The following is a 26,176-nucleotide window of genomic DNA, read 5'->3' as shown; positions in this document are numbered from 1 at the left end:
ATATATCGAATTTGATTCTATTTCAGACTCTGGATCGGAGAGTGGTTCTCATAAAGCCGGCGTAGGTGGTGCACGAGGAACCGGAAGTCACAAGAGCGGTGGCGGTTCCGACGGTAAACCAACTAGAGTACGTACGGTTTTGAACGAGAAACAACTTCATACTTTGAGAACGTGTTACGCTGCAAATCCAAGACCAGACGCATTGATGAAGGAACAATTGGTCGAGATGACTGGATTAAGTCCAAGAGTTATCAGGGTATGGTTCCAAAACAAAAGATGTAAGGATAAGAAGAAGACGATAGCAATGAAACAACAAATGCAAGAGAAGGTAATAAAATAAACGTTGTCCTCTTTTGTTAAACCGATGATTGGTTAATTAATAATCGATTGTCGATGTAGCTAATAATTATTCCTTTTTGTTTCTTTTTTTTTGCGAATCCTTTTGTTATATACGACCGATTGTATTGATTTAATGGATCGAAGTGCTTTCCGTTGCAGGACGGACGTAAATTGGGCTTCGGCGGTATGCATGGGATACCAATGGTGGCGAGTAGCCCTGTTAGACACGAAAGCCCCATCGGCATGACACCTCTAGAAGTGCAAGCCTATCAACCACCTTGGAAAGCTCTATCGGACTTTGCCTTACATACGGATCTCGATAGGTTGGATCCTAATGCACCAGCTTTTCATCATTTGGTCTCCCAGGTAAATTGAAATTTCTCTATGTACAGCTAGAAGATGTATTAAGAGTTGAATCTAGGTGATTTTAAAAATCAATTACATTTCTTTGAGTACTTCTTAAACTAATTTCTTTTTTTTTTTTGTCAGATTGTAAAATTGCAAGCTTTAAAAAGGTATAATTGATTTTTTTAATCAGCTAGAAACTTCACGATCATCCTATGTATGTTATATATATGTATAATATAATATATGTATATTATATATATTATATATACTATATATATATATATATATATATATCGTACGATGTAGTTATTGTTATATAGTATAATATATAGTTCTAACTATTATATTATTTTTTTTAATATTGCGTAATATTGTTATATACTTATTCGATCATCTTGTGTATATATATATATATATATATATATATATATATATATATATATATATATATAGAAAGAGAGAGAGAAAAAGAGAAAGAGAGATAAAAAAATAAATAAAAATTTGATTGTATTTCAGATGCATGGTTACGACATTCACGGAGGAGCACCACCACAACTTCCACCTCCAGGAATGCTCGGGGGTCCAATGAACGACGGTGGTGGCGGTGGAGGTGGTGGTCCTTTACCTCCACCAGGTCCTCATCATCCTGGAGGTGGTGGTCCAGATATGGGACAACATCCTGATAGTACCGATAGTTACGTCACTTACCTCGAAAGTGACAGCGATTCGTTACATCACGATACGGGTAGTCCATAGTGTCGTCGTACCTATCGTCTATGGCTCGCACATGGCAAGGCTCAACGTCTAGCACAGTTCAAGATAATGATCGACGTATTGTTGATCGTGACCTTAAGATCTCTCCATTGACGAGAAATAAGCTCGATGACGAGCTATGACGAGAAGATAAACAGGAGACCTGTGAATGAACTTTTGGTCTTTCTCTCTCTTTCTCTCTATTTTTCGTAGAATCTCTTTTTCTATCCATCTCTTTGTCTCTCTCTTTCTCTTCTTTCCTTTTTTTCTTCTTTCTTTCTTTCTCTCTGCCTTACTATCGTCATCGTCGATGGATTCTACATATGTACATAGAACAAATAATGCTCGTGAAATCACGCCGCGACACGTGCCGATTTAAATCCGTTTACTAGATTTTATTAGATGATGAAAAGATAAGGATTATAGAAATGGTGCGAATCTTCCGATCGGAAATTTAGATCGAGACGAATAGTATTAATTTAGGAGATCTATGAATACACAACGATGGTAAGTATTATAAAAGAAAGGAAGGAAGTAAGAAAGAAAGGATATGCACGTTAAAAGTGTGCTGAGAATGGTGCTGAAAAAGAAAAGTTTGTCCATCCGAAAAGATGTTACAGCGATCGTAGAAAATTTTGATTTCTTTTTTATTCGGACATAAATCGTTATCTGTCTTGTCCATGCTTTCGATTGGATCGATCGGTAATCTCGATCCAGAATTCAAGTCCATCTTTGTTTAATACGTTGTTGCGCTAGATAAAACATATTACTTGAATCTTTCGATTTTTTTTTTTTCTTTTATACATTTAAACAGATTTATAATATTTTTTCTTGTCTTTCTTTTTCCTTTCTTTCCTTTCTCTTTTCGAACGAAGCGACCAAGAATCTTGAATTGATAATAAAATTAATTGATGTAATCTTTCTTTCTTTCTCTCTTTTTTTTTTTGCCTTGACTAAAGTCATTTTACTTTTACATTTTACTTATTAATCTAGAACAGGGCTTATCAAAATTTTGTGACTGTTTTGAAAATTGTAATAATTTTTTTTATTTGCGATCCATCCAAAAGTGTAATTTCTGCGTAAGGGTTGATTGATTAAACAATTCAAAATTAATTTGTTATACATAGATCAGCGTAGTTGAAAAATTAGAAAAATAGGAATAATGATCTTCAACCGAATTGATTTTGAATTGTTTGAATTATTGACGATACTAGACGATTAGAACTTTCCTAATGCACATCAATGTAAAACAATCTCTAATTTAAATCTTTAACGCGACCCAAATACTTTGGCAATCTCTGATCTAGAATATATACGATTTATTTGTCGAAATAAATCTATGTTAATATTACGTGCAAAAATTTTTCGAAAATTATGTTTTTAAGATTCCTTTCCTGCGTTACGCTAAATCATATTTTTCTAAATTTCAGTTTTAATTTACAGCGTACAATAATATCAACGTGAACATAATGGATCCAGAGATTTGTTAAAAAGGTTCCAAATATTATTATTACTTGTTTTGGTAATATAAAAATTAATGGCCGAAATATTCGATCCTTGACAATTGTGGAGTTATTTTTATCATATTCTTCTATGAAGTATCTTGACCGAATGCAGCACTTTATTCCAAGAGGTGGGAGAGTGGAGAAAGAAGATGATGAAAAATCACCAATGATAATTTTTTTTTTTAAACGAGAGATATAATAAAGATTTCTAACGAGAACGTACGATGGCAACTTGTACGAAATGTACATAATTATTGTTAACGTCGCTGCTGTAAAATTGAAGCGATTTTAAGATCATTAATATACTCAGGCCCAAATAATAATAATAATATTAATAATAATAATAATAATAGTAATAATAATGATGATGATAACGATAATAATAATAATAACAGTAATAATAATAACAATAATAATAATAACAATAACAATAATAATAATAGTAATAATAATAATAATATAGTTAATATAAATAGCGAACGACGTATACATGCTGATGTTATATTTAATAATTACACACTATCCCGATTATGTTGTAAGTTTGTGAACATCACAAAAACCCAAACGCAGTCATTAAGTATCATTTTCTTTTTTATCTTTTCTGTTTTCTTTTTCTTTTCTTTTTTTTCTTTTTTTTTTTTTTTGTAAGAGGAATGCGCGCGTGCATGATAAAATCTCTCTTAGAAGAGACAGATTCGATTAAAAGAAAAAAAAAGGAAAAAAAAATAGAAAAAAAGAAAAAAAATACCAAAGTGTGCGAGCTTAACGAAAAGTTGGGGAGAAAAACGCACTTTAAATTGTAAATAAAATACTCCATTACACTAGAATTATAATTAGGACAGTTCATTTAGTAGAAATGGCGGGCCGTTTTATGTGCATACGTTGTGCTCGTCGTGTTGGGTGTTTGTATAGAAACGTTACACGTCGCTCTCTCTTGTATGTATATGTTTAAAAAAAAAAGGAAAAAAAAAGGGAAAAAACCATGTAGTTTTAACGTTTCGTAATTCGTTCGAACATCTTCGAATTTGTATAATATTTCTATACCGGCACACTGAATGTAATAAACTGTCGAATTAATTCGATTCTCATTTCATCTTTCCTAGTTTCTCTTCATTTTCTTTTGTTTCTATTTCTTTCTTTCGGTCACCTTTACTCGGATATGTTGTTAATGATCCTTCTGACAAAGGCTTGTCCCTCTTCAAACTTCTCTTCATCTTCAATGTCATCGATGGTACAGCATTATGTTAGATTTGAATAATACCATGAAGGAATTAAATTCAACTGTCGACATTAATTCAGTACTCATGTTGATCTGTTCTCTTTTTTAGATGCTCCGCCGACGTTGTATCAGATCTGAAAAATTCCAGGTCATCTAAAATGTATTTACAATTGATAATTAAATTTATTCGATGTTTAAAATATTACCATGGAATGCTCGAATAATCTCAAAAAAAAGCATAGATGAAAAAGAAGCATAGACGTTCGAATAATCTCAAAAAAAAAGAATTATCGCTTGCCTTATTCAAAATACGGGTTAAGATTGGTCTAATCACAGAAACCTGATTATATCTTAGTATTCATTTTTCTGTTTCCAACTATACCGAATAATTGGTATAATCATTCGTTACGGATTTAACTTTGCTATTTTTTGTTCAAATATAATATCACGAATGAAGTTTGTTTTATCAAATTCGTGATTCCTGAATTAATGGTAAAAACCATCCATCTCGATATATGACGAAATTGATAACTATATTAAAGTTACATCTTTCTTACATACCAGTACGAGGCATGTCTATTACAAATAATATGAAATTTTTGATTGACGATCACCAGTTTTCATCATTCATCTGTTTTCGTACTAGATCAAGCCGCCGCAGTCTGATTTACGGCAGAGATCTCTTTGTGGACATATCATCTGTAATCAGAAGACGCATTTTATTCCAAAGTGAATTATCATGCAGTTACTTTTAGTTCAACTTCGAAAAATTTACCTTCATTATACCAGATAACGAAGTTTTGATATTGGACCAGGACAAAGTGAACCTACTCGCTCAACTTTTTCTTGAAATTTACTTCAATGTAGTAAATCTCCAATCTCTGATAACGTAGAAAATTAATGATTTCATGATTCGATTGAATCGGAGAATATTCATTTATCAAGTTATGAACTCGAAAAAAGAACATAACCTTAAATCAAATATTTTTACATAGGACAAAGAAAATTGCATGTTAACTTGTATAAACATTATTATTATTATAATCGATCCGAATAAAACAAAACACATACAAATAACAAATACGAATCAGATACGAAACTTAACAAGATCTATTATGCATTCTTGAGCAATAGATCATTCTTCTAAACACGTGATAAGAAGCCGCTCTTGTTAACTGCTTAACAAAACAACAGATGGCACACTAAACACTAATCGAAATCTCACCGTATAGAAACGTTACCATCGCCATTTGTGCATATTGTAAGTGCAATAAAGTTACGCCAATAAACGATTCGCCATATAGCAAAGCAACCAATCAACTTCGAGATTTTTTTCCTAACCTTGTTCTTCATTTTATTTAATCGTCACATCAATATGGCGATTGTTCTAGTTTGATTAAAGACGTTATTTTGCAATCTGATATATAACCTCCAAATTACAGTGTACAGATTATTTGTTATTGTATGTCATAATGAGACCAAAAGCAAAAGTAATATATAATATTCATCAGTTATTATTGATTTACAAATTTATTTTTAAAGATTTCTTAACAATTATCACTGCAATATATAGATACTAAATGATTGCCCTCAAAATAAATAAATTGTTTTTTAGAATAACAGCATATCTCCCAAAAAAAAGAATGTGGAAACAAATTCAGAGATAAAGAGCGAAACATCTTCCAGTGTAGAAACATTGAGTGGATTAAATCAAGAAGCCGAGGATCAATTTGTATTAGAACTTTATTGGTGTATACAAGAATTGGAATCAAGTTTAGAAAAAGGAAAAGTACAAATGAAACAAGCACAGGATATTTCCAAAAGTTTGAATACTTTAAAAAGTAATACTGCACCTTTGATAAAAAAGAGACAAATTATGAGAAATAAATTAGGAAATTATAGAGAAAAAATGATGCAAGATGAACAGAAATTTAATAAGCAAGTTACATCGGTTAAATTTACAAATACGTCAAATTTAAATAAAACATCTGTATTTTTACGAAAAGCTAATAATATAAAACAGAACTCTGTTAAAACTGATAGCGAACTAAACAAACAGTCACAAGATTCGTTAGATAATGATAGATCTATAGTTGATAAGAATAGCTTGCAAGAATTTAGATTTAATTTCCAATCTGTAACTTAAGTAAGTTCCTTTATATTTAAGTAATAAAAGCCTTTTTTATAAATCCAATTAAAACATTGAATTCTTATTAATTATATTCTCTTTCCAATTTATATCATAGATATAAATATTCTTGTTTTATGATAAATTTTTTTTTATATTTTATCTTTATATTATTATTACGAAGAATTCATAAGAATTATAAAAACTTTATAATGTGATTGAGTTATATTAAATTACAATAAGTAATTCTATCTTATTAATCATATAAATAACAAAGTGATCAAGATGGTCCTGTGGCGCAACGGATAACGCGTCTGACTACGGATCAGAAGATTCCAGGTTCGAATCCTGGCAGGATCGGAGACATTTTTTTTGTAATAACTTTAAACTTCAATCCTTTATATAAATACTCATATACTATATATAAAAAGCACATATACATAATGAATATATATATATTTAATCCATCGGAATATATGAAACATAAAAAGCTGATTCATCAAGAGTTTCAATATTATGCTGATAATGAATTTAAAAAGGAACAAGTTGCATCATATTTCTCAAATAACTGCCATATTGAGATATGAAAATACATGTAACAATTATTCTTTTAATCGATAGAAAATTATTACGTACGTTATATATTTTGTATCTATATTAATTATGGTATAGAAACTTGCTTGTAATTTTATTTAAACTAATCACTTTGTCAAAAGAAAAAAAAAGAAAAAAAAAAAAAGAAATACGATCGTCGTAGCCACAACTGAATAAATGAGAATAGGATGATCCACGTGTTAGAATTGCGTGAAGACGTGTATGGAAAGTATAACGGACTTAACAGTGAATCATTTTGTAATACCTGATTTAACGATAAAAACGAATACATTCTATCCAAATGATCATCGATCGTTTCTATTAAAACATATGAACTATAATTATCTTAATTTCCATTAAATTTAATAGTTCTCGACGAATTACTATATAGAATTGCGGATCGACAGTGAAAGCATTTAAATAGACCAAATAAGCAGTGTGAATACAACATGGTTGACAACGTTATATCTGATGTGCAAAGCTTAAATATTAAGGAAGAAAAGGCACGAGTTATCTAATTATCATTCGGGTTTTATCGTTTATATTTTTAATTTTTAAAATCATGTTGACATCTCTACGATTTTACGGTTATAGGATCATTTACAGTGGTACTAGACGGAAGCACGCTTGGGTTTGTTATAAAGTTATATTGTTATCATTTTATGGAATCATCGTGTATCGAAAAAAAAAAAAAAGAGAGAGAAGAACAAAGATCGTTTTTAATCACTAAATATCATTTTTCTGTGCTCGTCTGTTTATTATCGTACCACCCACTGTAGTAGAGATATAAATCAATAATCTGACGTAACCTTAATATTCGATTTCCTAACACTTGTAGCGACCTATCTTGACGGTTTTGCTTTATTTTTATAAGAAGACAGAAACGTTTTAATTTTTTTTCTTATTTCTTATTCGTAAAATAGTTTACTGATTGATTGTATTTTTTTCTTTTTTTTCAGGCAAAAATGAAGCCAGGAAAAGATAAAAAAGTTGCAATTGAAAAGAGTTCGGTTTGCGAATTAAATCCATGGCCTGAATATATTCAGGTAAATATTTAGACAAGTATTCTTAATAATATTTATATGTTATTACATTTAGTTTTATGTAATATATATATATATATATATGTACTTGTAGGAACGTATAGTTTTATGGGATAAGTTAAAAGCAGAATACGATGCTGAAATTGCGAGTAAAGAACCTGAAGAGATAACCGTGACGCTTCCAAATGGGAAAGAAGTTACCGGCCAATCGTGGCGTACCACACCATATGAAATTGCAAAGAATATTAGTCAAAGTTTATCAGACAGCGTTGTAATAGCAAAGGTTAATAACGAACTTTGGGATCTTGATAGACCTCTGGAATCCGATTGTAAACTTCAGCTTCTTAAATTCGACGATCCTGACGCTCAACAAGTTTTCTGGCATTCTAGTGCTCATATCCTTGGAGAAGCCATGGAACGCATTTATGGAGGCTGTTTATGTTACGGACCTCCAATCGAAAATGGTTTTTACTATGACATGTACCTTGGTGATAAAGGTATATCTAATTTAGATTTTCCTACTTTGGAAACTTTATATAAAGGCATAGTTAAAGAAAAGCAACCCTTTGAAAGGCTTGAGATGAAAAAAGAAGATTTATTAGAAATGTTTAAATATAATGAATTCAAAGTACGCATTTTGAATGAGAAGGTACATACTCCTACTACTACAGCTTATAGATGTGGTCCACTGATCGATTTGTGTAGAGGTCCACATATTAGACATACGGGAAAAGTTAAGGCTATTAAAGTTACGAAAAATTCTTCTACGTATTGGGAAGGTAATGCAGAAGCGGAATCCTTGCAAAGAATATATGGTATAAGTTTTCCTGATACTAAGCAAATGAAAGAATGGGAAAAATTTCAAGAAGAAGCTGCTAAACGTGATCACAGAAAAATTGGAAAAGAACAAGAATTATTCTTTTTCCATGAGCTTTCTCCAGGATCTTGCTTCTTTCAACCACGTGGTGCTTATATTTACAACACTTTAATCGAATTTATTCGTGGTGAATATAGAAAAAGAGGTTTTCAAGAGGTTGTGTCGCCGAATATTTACAATAGTAAATTATGGCAAACTTCTGGTCACTGGCAACATTATGCAGATAATATGTTTTCATTTGATGTTGAAAAGGAAACATTTGCATTAAAGCCAATGAATTGTCCAGGTCATTGTATGATCTTTGACGTACGAAATAGATCTTGGCGTGAATTGCCTTTAAGAATGGCAGATTTTGGAGTACTACATCGTAATGAATTATCTGGCGCATTAACGGGTCTTACTCGAGTAAGACGTTTCCAACAAGACGATGCACATATATTCTGCACGATAGATCAAATCAAGGATGAAATGTTGGGAGCACTGGATTTCCTACGTCATGTATATTCCGTATTTGGTTTTACATTTAATTTATGTTTATCTACGCGCCCTGAGAAATATTTAGGAGACTTGGTTCTTTGGGATCTAGCAGAAAAAGCATTGGAAGAAAGTTTAAATGCCTTTGGAGAATCATGGAAAATAAATCCTCAGGATGGTGCTTTTTATGGTCCTAAAATAGATATAACAATTATGGACGCTTTGAAAAGACCACACCAATGTGCTACGATACAATTAGATTTTCAACTACCAATTAGATTTAATTTATCGTATGTCAAGTAAGTTGAGAAACTAAGTATGAGATGATCATAAAATATTCACATTATCATATCGTGTGTAATATTATTATTTCGCAGCGAATCAGGCGAGAAAACAAGGCCAGTAATTATTCACAGAGCTATATTGGGTTCTGTAGAAAGAATGATCGCTATCCTTACCGAATCTTATGCAGGAAAGTGGCCATTTTGGCTTTCGCCGCGACAAGTAATGGTGATTCCTGTGGGAACACCTTTCGAAGAATACGCGATCGAAGTTAAAACAAAACTTTGGGAAGCAGGCTTTAACGCAGAAGTTGATACCGATTCTAGCGATACAATGAACAAAAAAATTCGTAATGCCCAGTTGGCACAATTTAATTTTATACTTGGTATATATTAAAATATTCTTATATCTTTAATAATCCTGATATCTCTTTTAGAAATATAACTTTCTCTTTTTTCTTTTTTTTTTTTCTTAATTTTTTCTTCTTTTATTTCAGTTGTTGGAGAGAAAGAACGAAATGCAGGGACTGTAAACGTTCGTACGAGAGATAACGTAGTTCACGGTGAAATTAAAACGGAAGATTTAATCGAAAAGTTTAAATTATTTAAAGAAAGGAAAGATCGTAACTGCGAAGAAAGGTTTCAATAAATCTACTTTCTCTATCCAGACAATTTATTTATATGTAGGTAATATCTCTAAACTTAAAAAGTTATAAGATACGATCTTAATGCACTTTAAAATATGGGAATAAATCCTTTTCTGCAGTATATATTCTTAAATATTTCATATAATTAGCTAAGGATACAGAAGAGAAAAATAATTTAGTAAATTTTTCGTACGCAAATAATTATTAAGTGACAAATTTATATAACAGCTCATTTGAAAAAAAAAAAAAAAAGAAGAAGAAGAGGAAAGAAAATGGAAATTAATCTATCCTTGTTTCTATTAGAACACTATAGTCTAAACAAAAATGTAATAGTGTCTGATTAAGAAACATGCTTTGCATATAAGAAAAATCAAAAAAAAAAAAAAAAAAAGGGATTAAGGAAAAAAAAAATACTTCAGATCATTAGAATTCACAATATTTCATATATGATATAATAGTTATGAAAAGTTTTTGCCATATCCTAACTTTGGTATTCAATTATGGAACTTCACATTGTATCAGCATTATAAAAGGATAATCTTTTGCAGTAGATAAAAACAAGAAGAATATGTCTTGTACAAAAATACATACATACAATTTGCAAAGAGATAGTTCAACAAGTTGCCTTGTTAAAATTGAAATAATAGAAAGAGAAAATAGATGTCGATTGCTTACATTTTCACAATAATCAATATATGATATAATATTATGAGTTTGTGATTTGAAATGTTCATCTCAATGGCTGTGCTCCATAATTTACAAGTAGTTTACACGTTGATGACGTGTATAACTGCTTTGAATACATTTTAGGAATAAAATGCACTCCAGTCTTCAAAGAAAGGATTTCCAGCATTTTTATAGGAAACATAAAAAAAAAAAAACATAACAAAAAAAAATAAGAATCTTTCAAATAGTATATAGTAACCATTTTGAATTCCTACCATTGAACACACATGTGGTTTTTAATTTTTTTTTCCCCCCTTTTTTCTTTGGTTTCTTTATCAAGCACTGTTCAAATAAAACTCACAATCGCTTTTTCGTTTGATTTAATACTTCTCTCCCATCACTTTCTATGTCTGTCACTTTAAGAGTTGTACTTAATATTTATTACGTGTAAAATTAATAAGAAAATGCTAAATATTAAATTATAATACGAGTTGTAAAATAAATAAATATGTGTCCTAAAAAGAGATAAATAATTTTCTTTCGTATTTCATTATTCGAATATAATATTTATGATTGTAAGCATATATATATATATATATATCACGAATCAATACAAGTTTTTGATTTGATCTATTACTGTTAAAATATGATATAATATAAATTTAAAAATTATATATAAAATCATAATAAATTATTTATCGAGAATTTATAAGATTAAAACGTTCGAAAAATATCTGTTATAAATTGTGAAATGATTTACGTACATTTTACAGGAAGTAATTATTTTGACTAAGTTAGTTACACTTCCGAAAAGAAGGAGTCCAAGCGGCAAAGTAGGAGCAGCAGAGGCTTGCTCAAAGATGACAGCCGTTGCTATCTCTCCTGCTTCTCATGGAATTATTCAAGTAGTTAACGAAAGTAACTTACTTAAAATAGAAAGGTAAAGAAATTTTCTTCTATATCGAATCGTTATTGCGTATAATATGTGAAGAAATATATATATAAACATTATTTGTTATGAATGGTTTTTTTAGTTTTCTCAATGACACAGCGTATAGGGAAGCCATTGAAAATTCGTCGAATTATAACAGTCGATTATGCAGAGAAAGGAGGTTACGTATGCCTTTCCTGGACTCACAGACAGGTAAGTTAAAATATTTTCTGTGTAAATATACTTTTTGGACTTATTTGCCCAATGTATGTGTATGAATGTATTGTTGATACATTTATTGATCCAACAGAAAATTCACTTTGTTTATGAGTACAAGTGAATGTTTGTAGAGACCGAACGTATCGGTGTCGACAATGTGGTATATAGTGATTTTATTGTTAAATAAAAAATTTAATCAATGTTTTTACATATTGGTGTTATATTATGTATTATTGTTAAAATTCTTAGGAGTAGCGCAGAATCATTCTACGCTTTTCATGTCCTCGAGAGAAAGGTTACCAGGATTATTACACGGACAAATTTACACGTATCCAAGCAAACGATGGAGGAAAAAGCGGCGTCAGTATTTAATGCACTATTTACATCCAAAACGTGGACCGAGAGGTGACACAGAAGATGGATCTGAGGGTGTAGAAACTATAACACATGTCAATGATGATAGTAAAGAATCAGTTGGACTTAAAGGTATATCAAAATAAACAATTTGATCTTGCAATAATTGAGATAAGATATAGAAAATAATAATTAATTGTTATTTTTTAAAAGATGAACATAGTAAAGATGCATGGTATTACGATGAACAAGATATGTTGGATATGGATGCTTACGAAGAACCTGATCCAGATAGTGATTATGATTACGAAGAAAGTTACAGTAGTAAAAGGAAAAGAAGAAAACACCGAGGTGGTGGTCATCATCCTGCCAGAAGTCATCCACCAACCACAGATAGTCCTGGGACCAAACGTACAAAGGTACACTTAATGAATATTAATAAATATTGGGCTGTACAATAATATAAGAATGTTACAATAGAGAAATAACGAAACAATTATTTTACTATTTTATTCAGGGTGGGGGACGTGGCCGTAAGAAAACTAACTATGATGCTGTTGACTCCGATAAGCCATTCGTTTGTGACCGTAAGTTTAATCATAGATACAACTACAAATGATTCTCTCCTGTTATTAGTTTCACCAAATATTATTATTATTATTAATATTATTATTATTATTATTATTATTTCTGTCAGTTATTGTTTTGTTTAAGAAACAAACGCATCGCGTTACCAAATTTGTTAACATTATTTAGTTATTATATTTTAACCACATCTACATATAATTTTGCAAGGTACACAAAAATTACTTTATGGTATAAAATAAGATGGAAGCTAGAAATAAATTATTAAATATTTTAGTGTTGAATACTGCATAATCTTACACCGAGGGATGGTGATCGATCATGTAATGAACTATAATGTGGGAAGGTGCTCTTTAGTCTCGTATTAATCTCGATATATAAAATTGATCGGTACCGTATTGATTGTTGTTTTCCTTCAAGTTTATAGTAGTTGTGTCTTTATTTAACGTGTCATAGATTTTTAGAAAACACAAGCTCTAGTTTATTTTGATGTTTTAATGTAAAAGTTTAACTCATAACAGGGAGATGTCTTTTTACAACTGATATTTTACAAATTTGTTTAACACTCTTCCAAACTTTTGTTTACTTACTTACCTTTACTTACTTTCCTAATATCATATTAATACTTTCTTTTGTTATGTTCATTCTTTCCAAATTGAAGCAATAACCTCTATAAATCTTTAGTATGTTTAAAACTGATTTTTCTCTCCTACAGACGTAATATACTTTTTTATAAAGAGAAATAATCTAGTATGAATATAGTATTAGTAAACATTGATAAATAATTTTTGTTAATAATAGTAATTCCATAGCAGTTAAAGTTTTGAAGGAATACAATAGTCATTACTAATTAGACCCAATACTTTTTCAGACCCAAAGTCTAGCGAATTAACTCGAATGTGCCTGCAATCTGTTTACTTCTTGAAACCACTCCTGTTAGAATAGCAGAAATCTTAAGAAATTTGGTCTCATATAGTAAGCTCCTACTGTCAATAAGAATTAGCAATTATGTCTGTTCTTAAGTGAGCTTATGAAAGTGGCCAAATATCTTTAGACTTATTTTACCTGCCAATAACAGAGCAATAATGTACTGGCTCACACTGTAGCGAGCTCATTCTGTAGGAGTATACAAGCATCAAGCCTTGCATCGTATTAGTTTTGCTTCTTGGGCTGGAACTCCTTCACTGCTTGTCCACATATAGATTTGTAGGTGGATAGGGATGTGTACTGGTGCGGAAGGTGTGCAAATTTCCTTGTCCTTGACCCGTAAGCTTCGGTCCTAAAACCTTCCTAAATATCCATTAAAAGAGGTCTGTCTTTTCATGGACGTTGCGTTAGATGGATTGCGGGAAAACAGTATTTGCACTTTTGCAGTATGCAGCGCACGGTATAAAACCAGACCTGGTCTGGTCTACCATTATGGTCATTCCCACTCTACTTCCTCTGGTGATCCTGCTAAGGAACTAAGTCCCAGTCCTGCCGAAGTTGAACCTAGGAGCGTTGCAGACACCGCTGCTTCGAACCAGCCAGGTTGGAGCCAAAATCAGCTCAGTTTTCTCACTTTCCCTTAAGCCAATATTCCTTACCTTATCCCATCACATATTACCACTTACCTTTTACTCATATCTACAATTTATCCTATCCATGCAACTATTTACTTTAATAATCCTTTGACATAAAAAAATTGATTATATATTTTTATATGTATTGCAAATGCATGCGTTGCAAATACCGTTATATATAAATGTAATGTTTGTCTTGTAAGTTCTGGTGATTTTTTCATCCAGGACAGATTTATATAGCATCTCATTTATATTACACCGAGTCAGCTTTGAAAAAAAAGAACAAAAAAAAAAAAAGAAAAAATTAAGAAATATGTGAATCAGCAAAATTTTAATGGTTTGTTTTAGATAGTATACGTGCACAAAGAGAAAGTCTTTCACAGTAAATATTTTGGTAAAGAAGGAATCAATCGATATGATGTTTTTAGATATATTTTGCAATGCATGCCTCTGCAAATGCATAAATCAAATGTTTTCATTATTAGAGAAAAGCGATGATCCATTATGTCCTTTGAATTGTAACTTCTTTTTTTTGGCACAGTCATGTCTCTGAGTGTTTGGTATGTGTGTGTTTTTATCAGTAATTCCTATATCCTAATTTTTTAGCATGATAGTAATTACAGGTAGATCTAACTGTTTTAGATATTACTTTATTTGCTCTTTTGATGCTTACTTGATTCCTAAAGCAATTTTGGCTTCAAGTTTCCTATCATAAAATGCTGAAGCTTGACTAAATAAAAAGTATAAATTTGATAAATTTGCAGTAGTGTTTCAGTATATTTATAGTAAAGTTTGTTTGCCTGTTCTTTAAGTCAAGTATTTAGATATTGTATTTTGAAATAGTTGTTGGTGATGGAATGTATTGATCGAAATGCATCTTGTTACAAAAAAAAAAAAAAGAAAAAAAACATATAATTGGATTCTTTTTCATTGTTGTGCCAGTTTGTCTGAAAAAAAAATGAACTGTGGAGTTTAAATAATTGATTCTGTTATTGGAACGATATGCAATGAGAATATACGTATACATATATAAAAAAAAAGGAAATAAAATAAAAATAAAAATGAAAAAATAAAATAAAATCGTAAAATTCAATGATAATATCGATTATCTATATCTCTCGAAACATACATACAAAATGTTTCGATGCGTAATAATCATACTTTTCTCTATCATTCATATGTAGAAATTATATCTTGATTTAATATATGTATATATATATATATATATACACACATATATATATGTGTACACACACATCTATATATACATACATATATATATATATCTTTCACTCTCTTATTATTTTACTATTTAGAACATATATCATTATCATGTGAATAACTGAATCGATTATTAATAGACATTTTCACAGAATTGAATATAAATTATTGTCAATATAAGCCAGTGTGCATGGTCATTAGCTTGTGACGCAAAGCGCAACTGGGTATGTGGTCGGTTTGTGACTAGGTGGTACACGTCGGGGTCGACAGAACACTACTACCTCGAGTACCTCGAGTCCCTCTCCCGCAGCACCAGCTGCCCCTGCTGCGGGAGCCGCAACGCAGCCGCAACAACCAGCACAGTTACCACCAGTTCAGACGCCCATCGCACCAACATCGCCTACTATACCACCACCTAAGGAAGATCATCTACCTGCAGTATCATCTCCTGGTGGTACCGCTGTACCTTCTCCTTCCTCAGTTAGACCCGAGGGTGGACCACCAACACCTGGACCTGCTGAGAAAAAGCCTGGAAAATCCGCGCAACCCTCTCCCTACTGTGACTTTTGTTTGGGCGATGCAAGAGAGAATAAAAAAACTGGTGGATCAGAGGAATTGGTCTCTTGCAGTGATTGCGGTCGCTCAGGTAAGCTCGAGGAGAAAGTCAAACGCAAGTATACACGCAGAGCAAATCATAATTAATCATATTGATATATTTTCGATAATCGTATTAGTCGCGTCTTTATTATTTCCTTTCGATAAACATTCTGACCTAACAAATTATTTAATTTGAGAGGAAAGAACAAAATCCAAATGGAACAAAATAAAACGAAACAAAGCAAAGGAAAAGGAAAAAAAGAAAAGAAAAAAAAAATATATAAGAAAAATAAAAATGAAAATAAAAACGAACAAGAAGAATAAAAAGAAGAAGAGGAAGGGAAAGAGGAAAAAAAAAGGATAATTAAAGAAAAATGTTCTTTCTTTATGTCTAACCGCGATCTGTAACTCGAAATTTACAAACATATGCAACTCAAAATAGAAAATTGAACGTTTCTAATCGGAAATATCGTTACACCGAAATCATCGTGACTTTGGAGTAGTTCTAATCAATGGGTTTTTGGTGGATTGGAAATTAACTGCATAAGTGTTTTCAAATATTATTAGTATCTATTATAAGCTTATAATATGTCACGTTATAATAATATTTCTAATGGAAAGACTATTTGACAAAATTTTATTTATTTCCAATTAGTGTAAATATATATATATATATATGAAATATATAAATATATTTAAGTTAATAAGACTGTTTTTGAACAATATTTTTTAGCTAATTGAAAAAATATTTGTTTTTGTTTTGCACATTGACGGGCATTGTTTTATTTAATTTTTTTTTGTTTCTTCATTTTTTTTTTCTTTTTTGCTATGAAGCATATGTTAGAGTATTATGTAATAGACGTAATTTTTATCATATTAACATAATTTTTAAATAAATAAATAAATATATATATATATATCACGCGTATAAGTAAAGTGATACGAGTTATCGGTATCAAGTGAAATATTTAAATCGTATTAAATTTTCTTTTGTTTTGCCCGTTAGAGCTTTGTTACAAAACAAAAGTCTAATTGTATAAGTTAATTTACGAATAGAATTGTGCTTGTTAAAAATTTCTATAATTTGTTTATAATTTTGTTATAAATGAAATGATTTTTGAGTTGTATACAGTTACAGAGTCGCTATGTGTGACATATTTCGAAAGTTATTATTCCGAAGGATCATGGAAATGTATTATTGTGTGTGCAATAATTAATACTATTAAATTATCTGCGCACATTGTAGGTCAAGTGGTTATAAGCTTTATATATACACTAGTCAAGACAAGAAAAGCAAAACATCACTTTGTCAATGGTGCAACTTGTCGCATCTGAGTAATAGGAATTTTCAATAATTCCTTTACGGCATAAAAAATTAACTGTGATTTATTGTAATTCAATGATTAGTTTATAAGATACGATTTTTGCAAAGAAAAGAAAAGAAAAGAAGAGAAAAAAAAGAAATATAAAGTAAAAAAAAATACATACTAATAAAATAAAATAATAATAAAACGAGAGAAACGTACAAAAAAGAAGAAATTCAACTCAAACGAAATATTTAACCAAAAAAAAAAAGAGAGAGAGGGAGAGAGAGAGAGAGAAAAGAAAAAAAAATTATATGATTCCGATTGTACAATTTTCAAAGTCGTAGACCTTTTTAGGCGTGTGTGATTTTTTAAAAATAATTCTTAACGGAATAACGCAAGAAAAAAACGAAGCAAAAAAAAAGAAAAGAAAAGAAAGAAGTAAAATTTTTAAAAATTCCTGTTGCACAGTATCACTAGAGCACGTATTGAAGAAGATGTATTTGTCTTCTGTTTGACAGTGTATCGTATCGTCTTTATGTTATTGTGTTTGAAATCAAACGAAAATGCGCGTACTTGATATAAGAGAAAAAGAAAAAAGGCAAAAGAAATTTGCAAACAAAAACATAATTTATATCAAGTAATTTAAATAGGATTTATTGAGAATATCTTTATTATATACATATATATATATATGTATATATATATATATATATGTATGTATGTATGTATGTATGTATGTATGTATGTATGTACGTATATATGTGTATATATATATATATATGTATATATACATATATATATAAACCTAGCACAATCACATGAGAATCACTTCTAAAAGAGAGAAAGCAACATACTCAAAGTGATATATAGAAATATTATAATATTGACCACGTGTCTTTGGTATTGTGAGAGAGACAAATTTTTAGAGCTTGTAAAAAAAAAAAAAAAAAGAAGTTGTGTTTGGATCTTTTGCATTCATTGCATATTTGAATTTCCAGATACTCTGATAGAAGCAAAACAGCGCAGCACATATAACAGTACTAAAAGTTTAACATAGTATCAAAATAAATAGGTACAGTTGTAAGAAAAGAAGAAGAAAAAAAAACAAACTTTATGCCTTCCCCCCTCGTGTCGTCATTTTGTTTGTTTGTTTCTTTATCCCTTTTTTTATCTTTTCTTTTTTTTATTTTTATTCTTTTTTTAAATCTTTTTCTTTCTTTTTTTTTTTTTTTCCTTTACTTTTTTCTTCAAACTTAATTATTTTCAAATAGTAATTGTTAATTAAGATTTGTCTGAAAAATGGGCACAAGTAACGTTTATACTCTTATATAACGTATAGTTTTTATTATTCCCCTTCCATTCTTTTGCTTGTTAAAACTCATAGAAGGCATTTGATAATCAAAAAGCACTTTTCCATGCCAAAAAAAAAGAAATGATTTCACTTAAAAAGGCAAGCAAACGAAAGTATAACGAATTGAGCAAGTGTAATATATAGAGATGTACAGGCACACACATACACACATTACATAAATACACATATATTATTAGCAAGCTAAGCTATATATATCCGATAAAATGAATATGCCAGTACTCTACAAAAAAAAAAAAATATTCTTATCAATTGCTTCTAAACAAACAAATGAACGAACAAAAAAAATCCTATTGATAATTAGCAACTTCATTGCTTTTTGGCTTCTACATTGAAAATCATGTAAATATAACGTTTTTATGGGGTTATAGATTTAATTTACAATAGCTTTACTATATATATTATACATATTATATATATACTATATATAATATATATACATACATATATTATATATGCATATATATTATATATACATATATATGTTACATATGCATATGTGTATATATATATATATATATTCGGTATTTATATAATACAAAAACGTAGAGTACGTTGCAATTAATAATAACATTTTTTTTCTTCGATTAGATATAATTATAGAAATAATAATTGCATATATATACATACCATAGACACTGACTTCCTGCCAATAGTAAAAACATGGGGCACAACTTTTCAATTACTCTCTTCCAGATTCTCTAATTCTGTACTTTGACTATATATCTGCTGCTCTTGATTCAATATTATTATTATTATTATTATTATTATTATTATTATTATTATTATTATTATTATTATTATCATCATTATAATTACTACTACTATTACTACTACTACTATTACAATTATTATTATTATTATTATTATTATTATTATTATTATTAATATTATTATTATTATTAATATTCTTTTTTCTTTTTCTTTTTTTTTTCTTTTGAATTAATTCGAATAATAAGTTTTCAAGAGTATTATTACATTTTGTCGAATGAAAGAATGATTAGATATCTGCAGGTGTCATCGAATGATATGACACAAATATTTATTAAGCATATTAAAAGTTATGATATATATATATATATATATATATATATATATATATATTTATGTATATATTAGGTTGTCCTAAAAGTTTCTTTTGTTTTTAAACACTGCCAGATAAAACAGCTGCCTGCAGATAGCGAAAGAAACTTTTGGGACCATCTAATATGTTACATAAAAAGAAGGCGTGAACAAAAAACAGTAAAAAAGAAAAATGAAAAAAAAAAAAATCAGAAGAAAATTTTTCATGGTCAGATGTTTTTCAATTAGGTATGAATTCGAATAGTGACGTGTCACACAGACGAGAAAGCATCGTAACGACTATAATGATATTATGGTCTCTTTGTAGAAATTTGATAGCTTAGTTTTATACAAGCTTTGATACCTGTACAAATATCTTTTTTTTTTTTTTAATAGAAGTAATATTGTCATGTATATATATATATATATATATATATATAAATATATGTGTATATATGTGTATATATATGTATATGTATATATATATATGTATATATATATCTAATATTAATGTAATACCTTATGAGTTTTTCAGGCATATACCGAGAGCATTTCTTTACGATATGACTTTCAAACTTTTGAGTCAAATTTAATAATGAGAACATATATATATGTATATAAATGCTGCATTCCATGCGTATTTATAGACATATTCATATACACTGGAATCCAAAGCAGCTTTGGAAAATTGTTTTCTTATTACAAATCAAAGAAAGAAAGAGAAGGAAAAAAATATCTTGAATCAACATAACCATTGAAGACTTTGTCTGCTCGATCAAAAAATATTATATAATTTCTTCAGATGTTTGTTGGAAGATCAAACAAAATTTTTTTCCAAATTATTCGCCAAAAAGTAATACGTTACAGTTCATACATACGTACATACATATATATATGTGTGTATATATATGTGTGTGTATGTGTATATATATATATATACGCAAGAAATAACATATACATATGTATTTTATATATTATATAGTATATATATAAGCTATATATAATACATATATATATGTTCAATAGTGCCGCGCGCTTAAGACGATTTTTTCGTCACTTAATGCTACAGTAGTTGATGCAACAAAATAGCAGAAGAAAAAAAAAATATCTTGCTTCAGTTTATCCGATTAAAAAATAAATAATTCTTAGATTGTCATAAGAAAAACTCACATGGTATATATATATATAAAAAGGAAAAAAAAACGAAAAAAAAAAAAGAAACCAACACACGAAAAAAAAAAGCATGCAGATAGTTCCTCCTTGTTATATAAAATTGAAGACTTGTTATTAGGCAATTTTAATTAAGCAATACCCATGAGGCTTACAAATATAGCGTTTAAGAGTAACATTAGTTATATATATGAATATATATATTATATATATATACAAATGTGATACGTTATGAGTTGTGTGCGTGTGGGGGGAGGGGTAGGGAGGGGTGGTATGGGTGCGTATATCTGTGTCTCTTTCTCTGTGTGATGTGTGTCATGTGTATGATCTCTGTGTGTGATGTGTGCGTAGTAGTACGTATGAGAATGTGAGAGTGAGAAAGGGATAGAGAGAAAGCGAGGGAGAGTGTGCTGATCTGCGACGTTTATATTGTGCTGCGCAAGAAAGAACGTGAACTATTCCAAGGTACGCCCTGCTATTACTTACCACCTATTATTCCAAATAATAATAACAGTACATATGTTCAAAAGGCAACATCAAAAATTGCGAGTATCATGAAATAAAACATTATGTGCGGAAACATGGACAAGTTTCATTATTCCGGACGTTTAGTGCTGAGGAAAGGTGAAAGACATACAATTCGCACTTGTTTGACAAAATTTAACGAAAAGAAAAAAAAAAAGTAGTAAAAAAGTAAATAAGTAAAAAATTAAAAATTACCGAAAAAAACCGAACAAAAACAAAAAATACATACCAGAGATACTTTCTTGTTATGTATACAAATATTGATATAAAGTACAAATATGTATGTATAATACGCTATATTCGATCGAGCCTCGATTTGGATACGGAAAAAAAATAATAAGTATATTTGACGAAAAAAAAAAGATAGCTTGGAGTTCACTGTTCTTCGGCACAAGATAAATGTCCTGGCACCTTTCTGCTCGTCCAATCGTTATCCTAATCCATCCCACATGCGTATTCCATGACGTGCATACATTCTTGTTATAGGGCATCCAACATGTTTGCAATTCACTGCGAACATGATCGTTTCTGTTCGCAAGTACAGGTGGCAGTGTATCGAATGCAAATGTTGCTCCATATGTGGCACTTCTGACAACGACGTGAGTATATTCATCCCTTTAACTTTAAGCAGGATTATTCAAAATTCGAGTTTTAACGCGTCAAACGCGAAGTTTTATCTCGAAGCACGATTATCTATTCGTATTTTATTTCGCGTGACATATGTGTATATACGACATATATATTACGTATACACGTCGTGACGTGTGTGTGCATATATATACGATATATACGTATATATGTATTACATATACACGTCGATTTTTCTCTTGTTTTATTTTTTTAATTTTTTTTTCTTTTTTTTTTTTTACAACATCGTTGACGCATTTTACGCATTTCCATTTATTCCAACGACGTGAACACGAAGATCTTTTTATTTTCGAACAAAACAAAATAATACGCGTTAGCGAACAGAGAAGACAGTTATATATAACGTTAATGTAAAAGTCTATGAGATAGTCTTCGTTTGAATTTTCTTTCTTTCTCTTCTTTGTTTGTTTATTTATTCGTTCATTCGTTCGTTCGTTCGTTCGTTCGTTCGTTCGTTCGTTCGTTTATTCGTTCGTTCGTTCGTTCGTCCTTCTTTTTTTTCTTTTTCTCTTTTTTTCTTTGAACATTTTTTTCTTACGCTATTATTAATATATTTGGCGACACGAAATAGGATCAGCTGCTGTTCTGTGACGACTGTGATCGTGGATACCACATGTATTGTCTGTCTCCACCTCTCGCATCTCCTCCTGAGGGCTCCTGGTCTTGCCGTCTGTGCATAGCAGAATTTCATCGCCGTGATTAAGTCTGATATCGTAGATAAGTCACGCGGTTCTCTATCTATCGCTGTGTGGTGCGACTACGGTTGTCTTTGAATTAGGAGAGTATTCTTTAGACATCCCCTCCTTAATCGCCCAACTCAATTGCCCCCATCCTCACCGTATCTCCACCCCGTATCCTAATCCCCCACCCTCGACTCGGCTCTATTTCCATATGTATAGTATTATCGTAGATTTCAACGATTTATATCAAGAATTCTTATCGATTCTTATCAAAACAACAAAAGAAGAGAGATTTTATTCCTATACGAGATGATATGTATATTGAAACATTTGCCATTCTTTTCTTTTCTTTTTCTCTTTCTTTTCTTTTCTTTTTTTTAATCATTTTTTGTTTGCCTTTTTTTTTTTATTTTTTTTTTAAACTGTATTCATAAGAAAGAACGATTAGAGAAAGAGAATTTTATACGTAGCTTCGCTGTTTATTAGAAATACATCTCTCAGGCACTGGTGGATCTCAGAAAGCTAAAAATGTAATAAATGTATTTATGGTTTCTTTTTTTTTTTCTTCTTTTTTTATCTCTTTTTTTTTTGTTTTTTTTTTTTTTTTTTTTTTTTTTTATAAGGTAGTTCTTACAAATAGTTATATAAGCTTCTCTCATAAAACAGACCATGAAACAAAGGTCCTACGAGAAAACGGACAAAGAGATTAATTGTTTTAAGTGAAATAATAGGAGGGCGATATATATATGTATATATGTATGTATGTATGTATGTATATTTCTGTCCAAATATTTCAACTTAAAATAATACGTGAAAATATGACAAATGTATTTTTTTTAATCGTTTTTAGAACTCGAACACATATATAATAGACTCTATATATTGAATGCTGTAACAAAATGACAAGAATTAGTTTTAAGTAAAATGATGATTAATAGAACGATGCTCTCCTAGTTCTGGGTCAATCTATATTTAGCCACTGACACTTAATATGTTTGGTTGCTTTTACAATTTTAAACGAAATGAAACGAAACGAAACGAAACAAGAAAAAAAAGAAGAACAAATCAAGATAATGCTTAAAAATTCAACAAAACTTTTTGGTGATCTCAAATTTTCATACTAACTCTTAGCTCCTCGCTATTAACTTGGATTTATAAATCCAAGTATCATGGAAGATGCAAACGTAAAGTAAAGTAAAGCAAAGTAATGAAAAAAAAAACAATGATATTCTAGAAAGAAAAAAAATAAAATAAAATAACACAATACATGATATTATAAATATCTGTTTCGTAAATAGTGATAAATAGGAACATTCTCTGTTTATCTGTACGTATCATGATATTCAAGCTTTTACACTTATTGACATAGCCATTAGTAGCAGCATAGCTATGAGATACAGACTTACGGTTCTGCAACAAAAAGAAAAAAGAAAAAAAAAAAGATCGAAAAAGAAAAAAAAAATTATATTGTATATGCCCGTTTTTCTCCGTCATTATATCTCAGTATTTTTATATTTTATATCTTCAGTGTACTTAATTTAAGATACTGTGGTGATATTTGGTATTCTCAACAGTATGAAAATACTTTTCTCTTCTTTCTTTTCTTTTCTCTTTCTCTCTATCTCTTTCTTTTTTCTCTTTCTCTCTCTCTCTCTCTCTCTCTCTCTCTCTCTTTCTCTCTCTCTCTCTCTCTCTGTCTCTGTCTGTCTCTCTCTGTCTCTCTCTCTCTTTCTCTCTTTCTTTTTCTTTTTTTACTTCGTAATGCTATGGCAGCCTAATCATATGGAATTGTATGTTAGCTACATCACTAAAATATGAGCAATCGATATTTCAGTTTTTTCTTATTCATTAAAGATCATAAATTTACACTTTATACTGCTTATTTTTAACATATTGTATGCAAATTCAAATAAAAAAAAAAAAAGAATAAAAAAAATAAAAAAATAAATAAATAAATAAATAAAAATAAAAGAAAAAGAAAAAAAAAAGATAAAAAAATTAGTTTACACAAATTGTATTAGTAACTTCGGAATGCGGACTTTTTATTGTGTGCATGTAAACGTTTCCCATTCTTGGGAAAAAAAACAAAACAAAACAAAACAGAGAAAACAACAACAACAGAAACAACAAAGCAAGAATATGTATAGTAATAAAAATTTCTTTCATATTTCAATTACACACAGAGACACTTTCTAACACTTATCTCTGGAAGGGCGTTTTTCATTTTTCTTTTTTCCTTTTTTTATTTCTTTTCTTTTTTTTTTTTATGTTAATATCTTAAAATCATACTTGACGATAGGTTTAAGAGATTGGATGTTCCCTTCGCAAGGTACATGGATATTTTTTCTAATTAAACAGAAATTTTCAATACTGATGACAGATTGATAATAATTTTATTGAAAAGGTTACAAAACAGGCAACCAATATTATTCGATTTCTGTTAAGATCTCCGATAATGATTTGCGTTGAAGATCAGGAACGGTAGCATCCTTTGCAGGATAACCAACGGGTAATAATAAAAGCAACTTTTCGTTAGAGGGACGTCCAAGTAGAGTACGTATCGCTGGGCCACAATTTAAAGGTGTAGAAGTTAAAGTGACCAGACCGGTGTACTGTAACGGTGAAAGGTCGTCAAAAAATAAAAATAGAAATAAATATAAAGGAGGATAAAAAACAGAGAAATATTAATCCGATGATGTATCGCGAAGGGAAAAAAAACAAACAAACAAACAAACAAACAAGAAAAAGAAATTAAAAGTGAAAGCAAAGAAAAGTGATAAATGGTATGAGAAAAAAAAAATACCTCGATGGCAGTTAAAAGAATACCACAGGCAATGGACACGCTCGTTTCATTATAATAATGAACCTTTCTTTTTCCATTCGGTAAGATGCCGTAAACCTGTTTAAAAACTAGAATCAAATATGGCGCGGTCGTGAGATATTCCTTGATCCAGTTAGTCCTCAATGGACGTAGATCCGACGTCCATTTTTTTCCCATTCTTTTTTTATAATTAATTTCTTCCTCTCTTTCAACGATCTCACGAATACGACTTTTCATTGTTTTATTCGATA

The 26,176-nt window shown here is 30.0% G+C and overlaps 5 protein-coding genes, 1 long non-coding RNA gene and 1 other non-coding gene across 19 annotated transcripts in view; 5 read left to right on the top strand and 2 right to left on the bottom strand.

Annotated features, from left to right (window-relative positions):
- The window catches only part of LOC127061900 (insulin gene enhancer protein ISL-1), an 81,508-nt gene extending 79,894 nt beyond the window's left edge, over nucleotides 1-1,614 (top strand). For 5 of the 6 annotated variants that reach the window (XM_050989402.1, XM_050989400.1, XM_050989396.1 and 2 more), the window contains 3 exons: nucleotides 27-328; nucleotides 484-705; nucleotides 1,204-1,614. In XM_050989402.1, the coding sequence (XP_050845359.1) occupies nucleotides 27-328; nucleotides 484-705; nucleotides 1,204-1,443 (764 nt within the window). In that variant the 3' untranslated portion in view covers nucleotides 1,444-1,614. The remainder of the gene's footprint in view (nucleotides 1-26; nucleotides 329-483; nucleotides 706-1,203) is intronic. The other variant, XM_050989398.1, reaches the window with a different exon arrangement.
- Nucleotides 1,615-3,930: 2,316 nt separating this feature from the next.
- On the bottom strand, nucleotides 3,931-5,367 carry LOC127061907 (uncharacterized). 2 transcript variants are annotated; one of them, XR_007780998.1, is made up of 4 exons: nucleotides 5,236-5,367; nucleotides 4,940-5,135; nucleotides 4,726-4,863; nucleotides 3,931-4,298 (listed from the first exon to the last, which is right to left on the bottom strand). It is a non-coding gene; the product is annotated as an uncharacterized LOC127061907 (long non-coding RNA). The 2 variants fall into 2 exon arrangements; XR_007780997.1 differs by having other exon boundaries at nucleotides 4,940-5,357.
- Nucleotides 5,368-5,415: 48 nt separating this feature from the next.
- LOC127061903 (UPF0488 protein CG14286) lies at nucleotides 5,416-6,362 on the top strand. Its single transcript, XM_050989405.1, has 2 exons — nucleotides 5,416-5,654; nucleotides 5,780-6,362. The coding sequence occupies exons 1-2, from the start codon at nucleotides 5,637-5,639 to the stop codon at nucleotides 6,308-6,310; spliced, it is 549 nt and encodes a 182-aa protein (XP_050845362.1). The 5' UTR covers nucleotides 5,416-5,636; the 3' UTR covers nucleotides 6,311-6,362.
- Nucleotides 6,363-6,579: 217 nt separating this feature from the next.
- Trnar-acg (transfer RNA arginine (anticodon ACG)) lies at nucleotides 6,580-6,652 on the top strand. The gene has a single exon. It is a non-coding gene; the product is annotated as a tRNA-Arg (tRNA).
- Nucleotides 6,653-7,067: 415 nt separating this feature from the next.
- On the top strand, nucleotides 7,068-10,516 carry LOC127061897 (threonine--tRNA ligase 1, cytoplasmic). 3 transcript variants are annotated; one of them, XM_050989392.1, is made up of 5 exons: nucleotides 7,068-7,389; nucleotides 7,846-7,932; nucleotides 8,024-9,579; nucleotides 9,658-9,947; nucleotides 10,059-10,516. In XM_050989392.1, the coding sequence occupies exons 1-5, from the start codon at nucleotides 7,336-7,338 to the stop codon at nucleotides 10,208-10,210; spliced, it is 2,139 nt and encodes a 712-aa protein (XP_050845349.1). In that variant the 5' UTR covers nucleotides 7,068-7,335; the 3' UTR covers nucleotides 10,211-10,516. The 3 variants fall into 3 exon arrangements, with proteins under 3 accessions (XP_050845349.1, XP_050845348.1, XP_050845350.1); XM_050989391.1 differs by having other exon boundaries at nucleotides 7,370-7,517; XM_050989393.1 differs by lacking the exon at nucleotides 7,068-7,389 and adding an exon at nucleotides 7,600-7,739.
- Nucleotides 10,517-11,419: 903 nt separating this feature from the next.
- Nucleotides 11,420-25,280, top strand: LOC127061887 (zinc finger protein DPF3-like). Of its 3 annotated transcripts, XM_050989357.1 has the most exons (10): nucleotides 11,420-11,449; nucleotides 11,648-11,814; nucleotides 11,909-12,018; nucleotides 12,274-12,510; nucleotides 12,592-12,797; nucleotides 12,896-12,965; nucleotides 14,338-14,493; nucleotides 15,994-16,392; nucleotides 22,263-22,375; nucleotides 22,996-25,280. In XM_050989357.1, the coding sequence occupies exons 1-10, from the start codon at nucleotides 11,444-11,446 to the stop codon at nucleotides 23,125-23,127; spliced, it is 1,596 nt and encodes a 531-aa protein (XP_050845314.1). In that variant the 5' UTR covers nucleotides 11,420-11,443; the 3' UTR covers nucleotides 23,128-25,280. The 3 variants fall into 3 exon arrangements, with proteins under 3 accessions (XP_050845314.1, XP_050845315.1, XP_050845316.1); XM_050989358.1 differs by lacking the exon at nucleotides 14,338-14,493; XM_050989359.1 differs by lacking the exons at nucleotides 22,263-22,375; nucleotides 22,996-25,280 and adding an exon at nucleotides 18,649-21,831.
- Nucleotides 25,281-25,465: 185 nt separating this feature from the next.
- Nucleotides 25,466-26,176, bottom strand: part of LOC127061889 (iodotyrosine deiodinase 1) — a 2,487-nt gene continuing 1,776 nt past the window's right edge. For 2 of the 3 annotated variants that reach the window (XM_050989363.1, XM_050989364.1), the window contains exons 4-5: nucleotides 25,908-26,176; nucleotides 25,466-25,716 (exon numbers count right to left, since the gene is read on the bottom strand). The exon at nucleotides 25,908-26,176 is cut by the window's right edge and continues 48 nt beyond it. In XM_050989363.1, coding sequence (XP_050845320.1) covers nucleotides 25,531-25,716; nucleotides 25,908-26,176 — 455 coding nt within the window. In that variant the 3' untranslated portion in view covers nucleotides 25,466-25,530. The remainder of the gene's footprint in view (nucleotides 25,717-25,907) is intronic. The other variant, XM_050989365.1, reaches the window with a different exon arrangement.

The sequence above is a fragment of the Vespula vulgaris genome, chromosome 2, assembly GCF_905475345.1.
Source record: "Vespula vulgaris chromosome 2, iyVesVulg1.1, whole genome shotgun sequence".
Classification (NCBI taxonomy): Eukaryota; Metazoa; Arthropoda; class Insecta; order Hymenoptera; family Vespidae; genus Vespula; species Vespula vulgaris.
The sequence above is the reverse complement of the archived record's forward strand: the minus strand, read 5'-3'. Positions and strand labels throughout refer to the sequence as shown.

Coding starts and splice junctions, on each gene's coding strand:
- LOC127061897 (XM_050989391.1), top strand. CDS start 7,449: ATGTTGACATCTCTACGATTTTACGGTTATAGGATCATTTACAGTGGT. Junction 7,933..8,023: donor CATGGCCTGAATATATTCAG/GTAAATATTTAG, acceptor ATGTACTTGTAG/GAACGTATAGTTTTATGGGA. Junction 9,580..9,657: donor TTTAATTTATCGTATGTCAA/GTAAGTTGAGAA, acceptor ATTATTTCGCAG/CGAATCAGGCGAGAAAACAA.
- LOC127061887 (XM_050989357.1), top strand. Junction 11,815..11,908: donor AACTTACTTAAAATAGAAAG/GTAAAGAAATTT, acceptor TGGTTTTTTTAG/TTTTCTCAATGACACAGCGT. Junction 22,376..22,995: donor GTGGCACTTCTGACAACGAC/GTGAGTATATTC, acceptor GACACGAAATAG/GATCAGCTGCTGTTCTGTGA.